Raw genomic sequence first — 14941 nt, 5'->3', positions numbered from 1 at the left:
TTTAGATATTTGAAGAAAGACTGTCTTTTAAGGCTGTTTTTACTTCTTGTATGTGCATCACCTAATATTCATAATGTCTTGGTGTTATTGCATTACAAGCATTTTTGTACATAAATACTGTTAGGATAACAACTACTCTTGCACCATTCAGGAAGCATACATGAGAGTATGAGTCCTCTGCCTTGTAGTTCAACCAAGGAAATTTAAGTTGTATGAAAGTAGAGTCAGACACTTGCAGAAAGACAATGGCCAGCTTAAAACTGCCTGTACATTAATCTAGGACTAGGCAGGAGGAGAAATGTGCCAGACCTGATGCCGCTTTCAAATCTCCAATTGAAAACTGTTTGAATTCTCTGATTCCAGCTTGAATCAAAAAGTTCTATTCTTTCCTTAAAATTGTCTACTGCTTGTTTTTTCTTCAAATTCTACAGGTAACAAAGGATGACCGAAGTGACATTGAGTCAAGCTCAGATGAGGAAGAAACAGTACCTCGTTCAAAGACCCTGCACAGCACTGTCACCACTAATGGGACTGGTGGTGCCAATGGGACAAACGGGTATCTTACTGGTAGCACATGCTCAGAGGAGCATTAATCTTTGAGTGTCACAAGACACAAACAGAATGAACTGTTTGCTACTGTAAGTAAATTAGAAGTTGTGAATGCGGTTTCTTCATATATCTCAGCGTCAAAAAAATTAGGAGTATCAAAGCATTCTGATAGTGCACTGCCATACTCCCTGTTCGTGAATGAAGACGACACATCATTCTGTATACATAGGTAGGCATGCTGTATGTGTATGTAATTGACACAATGGGAGCATTATTTTCACTTGTACCATCTTTGAAATATTATTTATTCTGTATTACTTCTGGGAACTTCTGGACAAAAGGGAACATCCATTCTCAAACTATCTCTTGGGATTCTCAGTGGTGGAGAGCATCATGCTCTGATCTCTTCTGTCCATCCCTGTTGCTTTTGCTGAGTCTGCTATAAATAATAGTTGCTTGATTTGTTACTTACAAAAGATAGAATATAGCTTTGCAGATTCTAGTTCTGCTTCAGATATTTTTGCTACATTTGTGTTTTAAAGTGCTGATTTTGAAACTGCCTATCAAATTACATTGGCCCTTCCTCCAACATAAAGTTTTAAAAGACTGGATTGATATTTTGAATGCTAGGTAATATGGTCAATTAGCAATTAGGGGAAAAAGAACTGTTGTGATTGTGGAAATGTTCAAATTCAAAACTGGTGATTAATTGCACTAGAAGAAGATTTGATTAGTTGTGCAAGTGTCCAGAAGCATTGATGTCAGCAGTTAGGATGCACTCAGTCTTGCCTTTTATTTTTCCTTGCAATTTTCAACATCTATAGATTGCAGCTTTTTACACAGATTCCATGTTGAAAGGTATTTGTTCAAGTGCACCATTGTGAATCCAGATCTCACTCCTGAAACTGTTCTTGCAAGTTCATAAGGATGAGAGCAGAGAACGAAAAAAAAGCGGATGAAAAGTCAGTGTTTTCTTGGACACAGTTTATATTAGGTATCGTTCTTATAGTTGTTGCCACTATTTTAGTAGGCTGGAGAGAGAAAAGACAGAATGCCACACATTACTAGAAGTAGCTTAAATGCATGAAAACTTGAGCAAAATTCACTTAACATAATTTTTAACATAAAACTTTGAAGGTTCAGCATTATTCTGTCACTTTTATAAATCAAATTTAGATTGTCTGTTGAATAACTTTGCTCTCCTGTTTCATCCAAGATTTACAAACTGTGTCCTGAAGAAGACAAAATAATACCCCAAATAGGTATCGTTTTAACATGATATACTCACTTCTTCCAAGATCAGAGTTTGACATAGGATGCTAAGGATCATAAAACTCTTGTGGGACATTTTTCTGTTAGTTGTGATAGCAGTGCCAAAATAGGCAAGGTTCTCGGGCAACAGACTCTATGCAACCTACTGTTCAACAGTATTGTGTATGTGCACAAAGAACCAATGTGCTTATAGACCAAAGACGTATATATATATATATATATATATAAAGAAAAGAAAAAAATATGGAAGGAAGGAATAAACTGGAAAAAAAATGTAACAGCATGTCTTATATATTGAAGGAGACTAGAATGTTGCCTTCAGCTGAAAGTCTAGTCCAGGAAATATTTCTTTATTCCTCCTACCTATGCAAATGGTAAAATATAGATGGTTTCTGGCATCATAAAACATGTTTAAAGACTCTACTGTATACGGACTCCACTGAAGAAAGTTTTGTTACCACTTCTCTCTTTTTGAGGAAAAAAAAAAATTGTTCTATTCCACTTGTGAGTCTTGAAAACTTCTGAAACTTTTATTACTCATAGGAAGCATTTGCATATTAGCAAAGATGCACTGAAAGTAAGGGCAGAATCATATGAATGAAAATCACACCACCACTTAGTAGAACACAAAGGTAAGAAAATGAAAAACTTCTAAATCATGGGAGAAAAATTGTCAGTTTTGATACTTATACAGCATCCTTCATTAGTCAGCAGTTCCATAGTTTGTATGTCCCTGAGCATATCAGAGGGAGAAAGGGAACCTTATTTAAATCTTCCTCTCCTCTAAAAGCTTCTTTGAGTCTCATTTTTTTCATCTGTCTTCTGTGCCTCTGATTTTAATGCAAGTAAAACACATGAAGATAGTGTGTAACACATATGGAGATATCGTGATTGCAATAGAAACTATCCTATCCACAGTATTTGAAGTGGACACTGTTCAATAATTGTTGTTAAGATTATACTAAGGTTTTAAAACAAAGTGAATAAGCCTTATTATTTCTGAAATCTGACCTGATAGTCATTGAGAATAACATCTTAGAATCATAGAATATCCAGAGTTAGAAGAGATCCACAAGGGATTGTTGAATTCAGCTCCTGGCTCCACTGAGAACCACCCACAATTTAAACCCTAAGAATGTTGTCCAAATGTTCTTTGAATTTTGGCCAAATGAGGTTGTGACCACTGCTCTGGGGAGACTGCTCCAGTGCCAACCAGTCTCTGGTGAATAGGCCTAAACATTCCTCCTTTATGATTTTCAGATTTGGCTCTACAGGATTTCCCTTTTGCAAAGATAATTACAAAGCTGGTGTTTTGGCAAATATTTTGTCTTATGTGGGGGGCAGAATGTTGCTCTCAATTGTGAGTATACACCTGTATTACTGTCACGTCTTTGGTATCTGGACAGAAAACAGTTCCCATTAACAATCTCCAAACAAGAGGCAGGTAACCTCAGTCCCTGTTGATCCTCACCAGCTGTTCTGTGTTGATACAGACCTACAGTCAGTGCTACAGAGTTAACTAACTGCCTCTGGCTTAGTGTATCCCCATTGTTAAATAATGTAACTTGAATGGAAACTTGCATTGAAAATGATTTGAATTCTAAATTAAGTTGTATCTGTCATGTACTAAAGCGTGTAAATACTTACTGTGGTTAATCTGACCTCCCCCCCCCCCCCCCCTTATTTAACTTATTTATCTCCTACAAACCAGGCTTTTTGAATTCCATTCTTTGTAGCCTAGAATAAAAACAAATATGTCTAGAAAATATTCTGAGTAACAGAGACAAAAGGCATGTTTGTGAAAATGGGATGAGAGCAAAGAAGCTTTGAGTACTTATCTAAACTTTGCTAAACAATTTTTAATGGAGATTAAGAGTTCTTAAATTTTTTATTATTTTTTTGTCCTTACCGAGAACGGCCAAGTGTTTTAGTGACCATACTTGGCAGCGTGCTTTGATTCACTGCTTTGGCCTCATCTTCTAGAGAAGATCACGCACTTGTTTCCTTTTCAGTTCAATTTGTTTGCTTCTTTGCTGAAGAGGTTTGTAAGGTGCTTTTGGAGGCTGTTACATATATAAAGGATAATCACACGTATTCCTGAAAATTTATTAAAATGATTCGCATGGCTCATGGTAAATGCAATATCTGAAAAGGTTCTGTATATTCATACCTTTTGTAGAATTTAGAAATGAGGGTTTGTACTCTGTAACCTTTTTGTCTTCAACCTCTATGCTCTCTGTCTATAGTACAGTACACGACACAGTGGTTAAGATGTTGAAGTAGAAAAATGAGGAAGTGATGTGTAGAGTTTGTTAGTAAATGGTAGGAATTTTTCTTCTCTCCCTAGCCGGTCCAGAGTACATTAAAGTAAGATTCAGGTCTCCCTTTGCTTACTGCTTTTCATATTCTCATGTTTTGTACCAGAGAAAAAAACATATATATTTTTTGTTGGGTTGTTTTTTTCTGAAGAATACAAAACAAAAACACTTTAAACAAACACTGCAGAAAATGGGAGAAATATCTAATGAAACAACAGTGGTGAACTCTGGAGTCATTTGGGTCTTGATTGCTGTTAAATAGTGCTAGTTCTATAATACCAAAGCGTCCCATGTTGTTTCCTTGTTGCCATTTTGTATTTTTTCTATGTGCTAATTATTTAATTCAAGCAGAATTGAAACAGGTGTCACAGTTTCAGATGTGTTCAACTCCTGTTTCAGACTGGGACCATTCTGTATGATTGCTGATGCCAAATCCTTTTTCTGAGACCCCAGTACATGCACTAAAACTTTGCTTACAGTAGAATGATTCTTGTCTTAAATCTGAATGAAAATCACTTCACAGTTCTGAACAGACTTTGATGGCAAAAGCTGTTACCCTGCAACAAACAGTGATCAGCTTGAGGTGATTTAGATGCTGTGTTTTACGCAGCCTGTTCTACTAGGAAGCATCATGCCTGTTATGTTCATCTTTTCATTAGCTCAGCCTTCCATATTCTCAGAGAAATATGGGCTAACATTGGTTTTGTATAGTTGATGCTTTGGTATTTTTTTAATCTATTTGCTACAACCCATTTTTGTATGTCTCCTACTTGTCTACTACTTGTGACATTTGTTGTAAAAGAAGCTGTTGAATACTTTTTATCCTTCCTGTAATGTAAAAACTGTTAGGCCTAACTTCAGTGTTCTGCAAACTACAGTTGCCTTTAAACCATAAAGAAAAAACAGTTTTTATTACTTGCTTTGACAGGTTTGATTTGGAGCAGGGACATAATGGGAACTTCAGGAAGACAACCTTATTCTTTATTTCTTTTCTTTTTGGAAAACCTTTATGGAAGTTTGGAAAAGTGGCATATGTATGTAGACTTTAAACTGTAAAGACTTCTGACTGTAGTTGCAATGAAAACACAGTGCTTGAATGTGTCTGTACAGAACAATTTTGAAATTGCTTTCAATTTGAAAGTGGATGAAAATGCCATGAAATTATGTTTTGTAGCCATGATTAGATATGAGATGAAAAAATCAAAATGATCTTACTTCACCTATAATGATCTGTGCAGTAAAAGATGTTTTATAGCTTCTGTTGAACTTCTTGTTGTCCCAGGATTTAAATTTCATAGGCAAGTTCTCATACTGTACTGTGCACGTTGACTGCCTATTGCAAGTCAGGGTTAGAGTGAGGTAGATGACAGGTAGATGACACTTTCAGCTGTGTTTTCATTACAATCTTGTGCGTGAGCAACTCTTTCAGAAATGCAGCGATATGTAGGAACTCCACAGTTCCAGACACAGTGATGTGCTAGCTAGCTGAAAGTCCTTTAATGTACAGCTGTTGCATAGAACTTCAGGAGTTATTTTTGTTTAACTCAGTTTGGTTTTGTTGGTTGTTTCTTTTATAATATGGAAAATTATTATTCCTCATAAAGTCTCTGGAACCAATCAATATTGTGGGCTATTTTAATTTGGAGACACTTTCATAATAAACATAAATATTAGGAATGTACTGTCAGTTGCCTTATTTTGCATGAAATGCTAACAGCAAGTTTTCCTTTGTCTTAACTCATAGGTTGTCATCCACACTGCAGATGTCAGCATTTTTAGGATGAACCAAGTATGTCTTTGCAGAGATTGTCACTGTGGTATTGTCTGGCATTTCTTGGTTGAGACGATTATCAATGAGTGTTAGAAGAGCAAGTTCTCTATGTGAAAAATAGACATTTTGCTAGGATTTCAAATATAAAATTCTGGAAGTTACCATTTCTGAGTGTCCAGCTTTACCCACTTCTCAAGTGGTCTACGTGATCAGAGTTTTATAAAAATGGATGAATGGATTCTTTTGTATGTTTCAGGTTAGACGGTCAGTCGGTAAAGCAGCAACTCCAGTGCACTGAGTTGGAATTTTTTGTACACTCGCAGTTGTAGAGTTTACAAGATACCACCATCAGGCAGCCTCTGGTGCAGCACTAGAACACTGTGAGGAACTTCTTGAATGGTGAGATGCATAGAAACATTCATGCAGCTTCAGAAGAAATTTCAGTAACATTTTTGCAAAACACAAGTACCAGTTATATAGGGATATCCACACATCAGGTGGAAGTTTTTCTTCTGGGAGATGATTAAACCTAGAAATTTACACTATATTTCAAGAACTAATTACTGCAGTTTTTTAATGTCACCATGGTAATATGTAGAAAAAAATCTTGCAGATTGAGTGTATCAAATTCTTTTTAAAGAGATGTACTGGAAGATTTAGTTATTCAGGAATGTATCTAGTTGTATGTTTAATGTCTTTTTCTTCCTAATCCATTTGTACCACTCAGCTTACATAGCACAGGTGACAGCAAGTGTGTACAGAAAATGGCACAGGATAATATAAAACAAAAAAAACCAAGACTTTCTTGGTGTTCTGCTTTCAAGTCTGTACAAATCTGCAAAAGAAAGTGTAGTGGTTCTCAGAAGAAAGCAGGAGGCCTGTGCTGCTTCAGAAGAGCTAAAACACACCAGCTGCCCACAGACAGCTTCCTGCAGGACAGAAGGTGAGTGGAAGGAATCCAGATGTATAAATGTGTTGAGTGTGCAAATTTCAGTGTGGCTCAGTAGTTCATCACACTGTCATGGGCATAACCCAGGAGCGTGCATAGAAGGATTTTCTGCTCCACAACATCAGTTCAGGCTTTTCTAATGCAGATGGAAGGTTGTTGTTTCCCTGACTCATGCTGGTGGTTTTTTTGCTTCTCTTTTGTTGAATATGAGTAATAAGAATGAAGATAGAATGTATGTTGGGCTAACTTAGGTGTCCAGAATTCTTACTAGTGATTGTCCTTCCCCTCTGGCACTCTCAAAGCCAGAATCTGTCACTCCATGAAAACTTAAGCACTAAGCAGCTGGCTTTAAGTTTGATAATACAAAACCTTTCTGTGCAAGGCAAATGTAAATTAATTCTGCAAGCAAGTTTATTTTATTTTTACACATCCAGTGAAGCTTATCTCTATGCACATGTTAGAGGGGCAGAGGTTGAGTGCTAGAGGATAGCTGGCTTTCCCCAGATAGTTGCTGCTGGTCCATTGATGGAGGCACAATGCTTTGCTTTGCATGAAGGAAACAAGTGAGGCTGTCTGTAGGAGGCAGCCTGTGCTTGCGGAAACCATTGAAGAACGTTGTGAAAATATGCTTTAGAACTAGTAGATGAAAAGCACTGAAGGTTTTCCAAGGTCCTACTTTCATGAAATTCAGAATTAATGTTCAGTGTGAGAAGCTCTGGGTTTCCACATATAACAGACTGCAGAAACCCCTAAGATTAGATACGCTGGCAAAATAGATTGAGATAAAGTGTTCTGAGGGAGAGTAACCCTACAGAAGCAGAGACAGTGGGAGAAAAAAAAAAAAAGAAAAAAAAAACTGGAAGTAAATAGTGATTACAGAACTTTTAGAACATTAAGCACAGCAAATTGGACTTGAGCTTGTATTGTTAGATGTCGGGGAAAAAACTATCAGTGCAATTGTGAGACAATCTGTAAATGTAACATTCAGCAGGGAAGATGACAGTCTCCTCTGGTACAGGTTGAGTGGTGATGGTCTCAGTAGCCTTCTTGATTCAGGGATATCAGAGCAGCCATCAAAAGACTGATTAATATATTTAAAAATAGGTCATGCTTCAGACACACTGTTTTACCTGCAAAATTAAAAACCAGAGCCATTGTAGAACTGTTTTAGTGGAGATGAGGAGAGTGTAGAAATGCCATCAGGCAAATATAGTACAGGAAGCTGTTAGACCGGAGCTTGCTACATCATTCACATCATAAAGCCAGAGCAGTGGAGCAAGAAACAGTTCTGAGTCTGATATTTTTGGAATTGATGTGTGTATATTGACTGCACAGATAATATTCAAATCTTCACTGTGTTATACATTAAGGAGCTTTGGGTTTAGTAATTCTGCCAGGTGATCAGTGACAAATCCATGTGCTGCTTGTTTACTTCTCATAGAAATTCCAAATTTGAAGCCTAAGTTGGGGCTGAGAAGTGGTTACAGAGCTTGCCAGAACCCAGGAGTGGGATCTAGCAGACTCTTTGGAGTTGCATTAGGCCTCTTTCTCTGCTGAGACAGTTATTCCAACTGAAGCTCTGGTGCAGAAGATACAGGACACTGAAGAACTGGGCCCATGATTCAGTACTCTGTGCAAAAGAATGTATTGAGCCAAGTCAGGCAAAGTGCATGTTTCCTTACCAAGCAGTGGGTCAATAGCAATTAGCATTGTTCAACATGCTGTGATCTGAGAAAAGGAAAAGTGAGAAAAGAAAAACACTAATTGCATCTTGTTTCAATTTATCATTTCAGTGCACAGGCACTTTAAAATATCCATAAGGCTATAGAAAAAAACAGTGCACTTACATGATTAAAAATTATAACGTAGTATCTCTAAAAACTTATGAATCTAATGCTTAACTCGAATATGAATATCAAGTAGTGTTGCAGCTACTGGTGTTTCAACAGTGTATTAGAAATCAACAGCAAGGTAAAGGGGAGAGCCACAAATCCATGTTCCACACTGAGGTGTGGACAGGGAACAACTGTTATCCTTCTGATTTAGCAGCAGCCAACCAGGCAACAAAATAGCATAACTGAGGACTGGGGCAAGCTCACACTCACTAGGAAGATTGTAAGGAAGAGATGAGATATTGCAGTGAAGAGAAATGGCAGTTTCAGGACAGTAACACAGATCTGTGGGAAGCCAGGCTTCAGTACCTCTGGAACAACTTGCTTACGAGCTCAAGATTCTGAAGTGTTCTTTGTGGATAATTTTTAGACTGATCAGAGATAATAAGTACAAGAATGAATTCTCATTGTTTGGCAATCAAAGCTGTTTCCCAAAACCTTTCAGGCATAGAATCCTATTTCAGCAGTACAGCCTAATGTGTAATTGGGTTGCACCTTTTTCTTTCAAAAAGGTAAGAGAGTATTACAATAATTATCTAGTATAGTTTTTTCATAATGTTAGAATGTGTACTGTAATCTGCCAGTGGGACTAAATGACTTATGTATGCACAGGTTTGTTATATCAAGTTCAGCAGAAATTTGAATCACTCACAAATAAGTGCATAGTGATTTAAGGGTATTATAACAGTGGGACTAATTTAGACAATTTCAGGGTATTGAATAAATTCAGTTTATTGAAGCATTAGGGAAGATAGTAAGTAATATAAAACAACTGAAACGTGATAGAGAAGCACATTTGCTTTTTATAAAGTCTAGCAAAGTGCAAGGGGGGTTATGGAAAACATCAAATTCAGTCAAACCACCTCCAATCTTGTTTGAGTAGCTGTATAATAAAACTGTTGTTAGCCAGAACAACTATTAAAGTATTGCAATTTCTTTTCAAATCTGACCTCCAGCGAGCTAATGGTGAATATGGTGAAAACACTAATGTTTAATATTTTGTCTCAAATTCTGCCCTCAAATTCACAATGAATTTTTAATATACTTTAATATATTTTAAATCCAACACTTTTTCCTAGATTTTCTGCAGTTATGGAATAAATTTGATGAGGCTCTGAGCATACATGCTGATGTGCATTAGAAGTTTCTCTGTAGTCATTAGTAGCAGCTGGTCAATGAATTTCAAACTTAAGCCTCAGTAGCTGAGTACAGGTAGATAATTTGAAAGAGAAGGCAGTATTTAGGGCTGGGAACATTACCTATTTTAAATATAAAAAATAAATTTAAAAAAGCCTTTTCTGACTTTTGCAAAAATAGAATCTCTCTGGATCAAGATAGCTGTGATCCTACTGAAAGATGGAGCACTCCCAGCTGAAGGGAGATGGATGACTGTGTCATAGTCACGGAGCTGCATTTTGCTTTTAAGCTCAAAAGCTTGTCTGAATAAGCTCTTTAAGAAATTTCAGTCTGTCTGTTATTCAGTATCCTGGGGTCCCAATAATTGCATCTATTGAGTCAATATATTATTATCCTAGTTGGCCCTGCTATTATTGTATAAAGATGCGTTGTGCAAATTCAGAACATGAAATTCCAAATTGACACATTCCAGCGTATGAGGCTTAAGTGCAATTGCTCAAAGCACAGAAGTTTTAAGCATTTATGACAAATATTCAACTAGCAGATAGGCTGTTTCAGAGATGTCACAAGCGAGTTCTACTTCATGTTTTGCAGTAAGGGAAACAAATATATTGCTATTTAGCCTTTACCTGCTTTTGGAATGCCTAGCTTTTTTCTGAGGGAAGCAAGATCTCATCTAATTTGCCTTGATGAATACAAACATACATTATTAAAATTCCAAAAGGAGTTGCAAAGCTTTAAATTACACACAATAAACATTTTAAACTGCAGTGCTTTTTTTAGGGGTGTGCGCAGAATATTTTCAACCAGGCACATCTCTTCTAGCCGATACTGCATTGGAATGTACATGCCTAGGAATTATTTGTCATTTATTTTATGTTCTGTACAGAATGATCTTGGCAAAGTAATTTCATTAGAAGCCATAAACCAACTACTCATGCCTGGAATGAACATGAAAAGAAGAAATGATGGCAGGTGAAAAGAAAACAGCAGTAATTCTGAGTGTTTGTCTTTGTTAGAGCCTTTTTCAGTGTGTTTTTTTCACCCTGTGAAGATGACATGTTTCAGAGTGCACCTAAGCAATTTGTACACTCCTAGTGAGAAAGTTCTACTTGAAAGCATGGAAATAAGGTGACTGCATAGTGCCTTTTTGCTTGTACTTAAAAGCTGTTAGATATTTAGATGTTTCCATTGCAGCTAAGAATTGCGTAGCACAGGCAGATGGAGAAGGGTAGGAACAAGCTTGAAAATGAATTCAGGCATTCTGCACTAGGAGGGTGACAGTTAGTGAGAAGTCAAAAGGGATGGGAATTTGTAACATTGATGGAGTTACTACAAGAAAGGTGGTAGGAGTACCAACAACACACGAGTAATAACAAAATAATAAAAACAAACAGAAATAACACATTACTCAACTTTTATAAACCTCTTAAATGAAAACTTAGCTGTTTGCTTCTGGATCCATACTTACGTGTCTAGAGACACTCAGTTAAGGAAGTAGTTGAGTATAATGTTGTTCCCAAAATTATCCAAAATGTCCTTTTATAACACTGGACTATAATACTGTTTTCATTATTTTTATTTAGAAATTAGAGAATGAGAGTGAGACAAAGACAAATACATACTTTCACAGCACGGGAAGGAAAATTAAAAGTGCTTCTTAACTGGAAGCAGTTATGAGCTAATCTTAAGTAGTCTGTTTAAAAGATAAAGCAGTGAAGGCTTTTCTGATGTTGGCAATAAATGCAGAAAAATTGTTCGTTTCTCTCACTTTCAGCTGGAACTCTGATATACAGTCCAGAGGAGGAGTACAGGAAGTCACTAAAACAAGAAAGATTTGGAAAAATTAGACCACTTTTATTAAAAGTATATGTATACGTATTAGTGCTTTTTCCAGACTTACGAATTATGTAGATGGCAGCCTGTGTTGTGTTTTACCTTCACTTATTATTTTTGAAGAATCTATTAAAATATTTTCTTCCAGTGAAGACAAAGCTTCCAAGAAACACAATTTTCCTTTATTTCCAGACCTCCCACTTGGTTCTGTGCTCCTGCTTCAATTGTAGCAATTTGCATCCTGCCTCAAAGACTGAAATGCATTCCTAAGCATTTTTGTTGCACTGCAGGTGGGCATACTGAAAACTGATGTAGCCCAGCATGTGATAAACTTCAACACAGTTTGGTCTTAAATTAATGGAAAATGAAGTCTACTGTCTGTACCCAGGGGCACGGAGAGACTGGAGCATCCATCTGTCCCCGCATCTCTCTCCTGCTTTGCTTGGTACAAAGAAAACAGCAACTTCACAAGTGAAGGACAGTGCAGGTAAGCAGATACGTTTCCATTATAAGAGTAACTTCATTAAGAACATATTAATGCTGCATTTTTTTTTTCACTCTTAAGTTAGAAGGTTACAACTAAACTGTACTTATAGTTGTCTCTCAAATATGCACATCAGATTCTGTTCTCATATTAAAGAACTTAAAATTCACATACCTTCATAATCTCCCTGTTCATTTATGGAAAGGGTAAACATATACGGCTTGTCGGGATCTTTGTGGTCGATATGTCTGAATATAAACTGTAACTGCTCATCTAAAGCAAACAAACAATTCATTAACACCATTAACCTTGGATGGAGAACCTCAGCAATTAAACAAAATGAAGTATTAAGATACAGTTAGAATACTTGCAAATTCAGCAAACCTAGTCTCTTTGCAAGGCAGATGTGTTTTAATATACCATCTTTTGCCATTTGAGAGACTTACTTGCAGTTGGCAGTTACTAACCATTGCTTCCTCAGCGTTACAAAGATATCTGAACTGTTCTTCCATGACAAAAGCAACTGAGACACAGTGACACAGATAGAGGCCCAGACTATGCCTGCTGCTCAATCAGCGCACATTGGCAGTGATAAATGGTGTAAGCAAATGTAATGAAAGGAAAATGACTCAATGTAATGCACTAGAGAAGCAATTTAATTTGAAGTAATTCTTCAGTTGTGTGAGATGCAACTTTACTGTATAATACAGTGTTAACCAGATTATATCAGTGCATTTGGAAACCAAAGAAACCAATAACTTACTATGAATTCTGCGTATTTCCAATCCAAGCCGCTCTTCAAACAACTCTTTAGACCTGCACAGTCGTTCCACTTTCTCCTTAGTGGCTTTGTTTTTAGAAGCTATTACTAGAATTTTAAAAACCACCAGAAATATGAAGGTAAAGGTTAGCAAAGCATAGCAAAACTTTCAACAGCAGAAAAGCTCATCAAGAGCCAGCACTGAAAACAATTCCTCCTCTAGTTAAGAAACTCTACCTACTTTCCTTTTTCTTCATCAGCTCTTTTTTAAGCTCTCGGATGCTGTCAGTGAGCTCCTTCTTTTGCTCTTCTTCCTGGTTTAGCTTAGATTTTATTTCTGTCAAATGTTTTTCATTTTCTGATATATGTTTGTTCTGCTGGAGAATCTCTGACAGGAAACAAGAAAATACAAACATTTACATCTGATTGATTAGGTCTCCACTATTTAGTAATTGCCTGTACAGTTTGTGATGATTCATTTGAATAAAATGTAGTGAAATGCATGCTAACCCCAACAGATAGAAAAGTCAGCATGACTGCGAGCATCAAACATCAACACTGAGTAAAAGTTGTTCAGAAAAATAGCTACAGAGAAGCAAGTTCCTCTGACAGTTCAGTGACATGGAGGATGTTTCTGCTGCCAGAACTGGTAACATCTACAAAACGTGAGGATGATGGATCTTCACAGACAAACTGCTCAGCAGAAACCCCGCAGGTAAGGAAACACTCACTGATATTACATGTTGCAACTAATTTTTCCCTGAGATTCTGAAATTCAATTGCTACATTTTGAGCTATTAGTCCAAGATTGTTGACTCTATTTTATTAACAGAGGCATAAGTAGCCAAACAACATTTAACTTTACTTGGTTGTTTTGAGTGTAATCACCAGTTCATTCTTGAGCAATGAAAACACTATACAGAAAACGTTTAATTAGTCTTTATCCTTTCTGAATGAGCAATTACGTCCTGCAGCAAATAGTTCCTGACCTCCAGTTCCCATCCTGTGTCTGAAGGCAATGGGCTTTGATTCTAGCTTCATTCCAGCTTTGCAAGTTACCTTTTAAAACAGGAAGTGCGACATGCAGCTGTATTAATGTTAGCAAAGGGAGACAATAAGTAGAACAGCATACTGTACCATTCCTGTACTCCTGGATTTTATCAATCATCAGGTCTCCTTCTTTCAGCTTCTTGGACCATCTCTCTGTAAGGAAGAGCCCGCAGTTACCTGATGAACACTGAGGTAACAGGAGAACACAGGATGCCACGAACACACGGCGTTCTTACCTGAAAGGAGCTTTATGGACTCCTTGCACGAGTCTCTCAGCGCTAAGGTCTGATTGATCTGCTCAGCGCCATAAATGCTTTTCAATTCAGTCCAAAATTCTTTCACTTCCCTCTCGACGACGGTAATTTCATCTTCTGTCTTTACAGCACACATGGTGCTACAGCGTATGAGCAAACACTGCCGAGACGCAAGCCAACCCCAGCAGCTGGACCCAGCGTTAAGGAGAGAGAGTCGGGGCAGCTATCGCCTCCCGTGAGTTGCCATTATCCTTTTCCTTTCCGTCTGCCCCGTCACGGAGCGGTGCGGGCCGTGCCGAGCTGTCTGTCCCCTCCCGGACACAACGCTCCGTGCGGGGCAGGACCAGCCGAGTTCCGAGTTCGAACCTCCGGCGCCTTCCCGCCTCTCTAACGGCTGCCGCCCCGCAACAAGCGCAACGTTCATTGGCCCGGCCGTGCTTCCTGCGGCGGCTGGAGTGAGGGCCGGGCGGTGGGAGGCGGCCTCGGGGCTGGGGCGGGGCCTGTGGGCGGGTTGTGGCCTTTAGCAGCCTTATGTAGTGCCTCAGTTACTGACTGGCAGCGCTGCTCGCAGCGGGGATGAAACTGGTGGATCGTTGGGGTCTCTTCTATGATTCTGATTCTATGATTCTGTTCTTTTCGCAACCCAACCTTACACCTGAGTGAACACTG

General features: G+C 37.9%; 2 protein-coding genes across 3 annotated transcripts in view; one reads left to right on the top strand and one right to left on the bottom strand.

The window, feature by feature from the left end:
• CERS6 (ceramide synthase 6) overlaps positions 1 to 5820 on the top strand; it is an 80870-nt gene extending 75050 nt beyond the window's left edge. For both annotated transcript variants that reach the window (XM_015868584.2, XM_015868585.2), the window contains one exon: positions 432 to 5820. In XM_015868584.2, the coding sequence (XP_015724070.1) occupies positions 432 to 593 (162 nt within the window). In that variant the 3' untranslated portion in view covers positions 594 to 5820. The remainder of the gene's footprint in view (positions 1 to 431) is intronic.
• A 5629-nt stretch (positions 5821 to 11449) lies between these two features.
• Positions 11450 to 14589, bottom strand: SPC25 (SPC25 component of NDC80 kinetochore complex). The gene is made up of 6 exons (XM_015868597.2): positions 14255 to 14589; positions 14106 to 14171; positions 13210 to 13356; positions 12972 to 13076; positions 12383 to 12481; positions 11450 to 11709 (listed from the first exon to the last, which is right to left on the bottom strand). The coding sequence occupies exons 1-6, from the start codon at positions 14406 to 14408 to the stop codon at positions 11576 to 11578; spliced, it is 705 nt and encodes a 234-aa protein (XP_015724083.1). The 5' UTR covers positions 14409 to 14589; the 3' UTR covers positions 11450 to 11575.
• Positions 14590 to 14941: the final 352 nt, after the last annotated feature.

The sequence above is a fragment of the Coturnix japonica genome, chromosome 7 (assembly GCF_001577835.2).
Source record: "Coturnix japonica isolate 7356 chromosome 7, Coturnix japonica 2.1, whole genome shotgun sequence".
NCBI classification, from domain to species: Eukaryota; Metazoa; Chordata; class Aves; order Galliformes; family Phasianidae; genus Coturnix; species Coturnix japonica.
This window is presented reverse-complemented; position numbering and strand designations above follow the sequence as displayed.

What these genes read in the sequence shown, in the direction of transcription:
- SPC25 (XM_015868597.2), bottom strand. Translation starts at nt 14,408, where the DNA reads ATGTGTGCTGTAAAGACAGAAGATGAAATTACCGTCGTCGAGAGGGAA. An exon ending in AATCCAGGAGTACAGGAATG is followed by an intron (nt 13,357 to 14,105) that starts GTACAGTATGCT and finishes GTTTCCTGTCAG; the next exon opens with AGATTCTCCAGCAGAACAAA. An exon ending in GGAAATACGCAGAATTCATA is followed by an intron (nt 12,482 to 12,971) that starts GTAAGTTATTGG and finishes TGTTTGCTTTAG; the next exon opens with ATGAGCAGTTACAGTTTATA.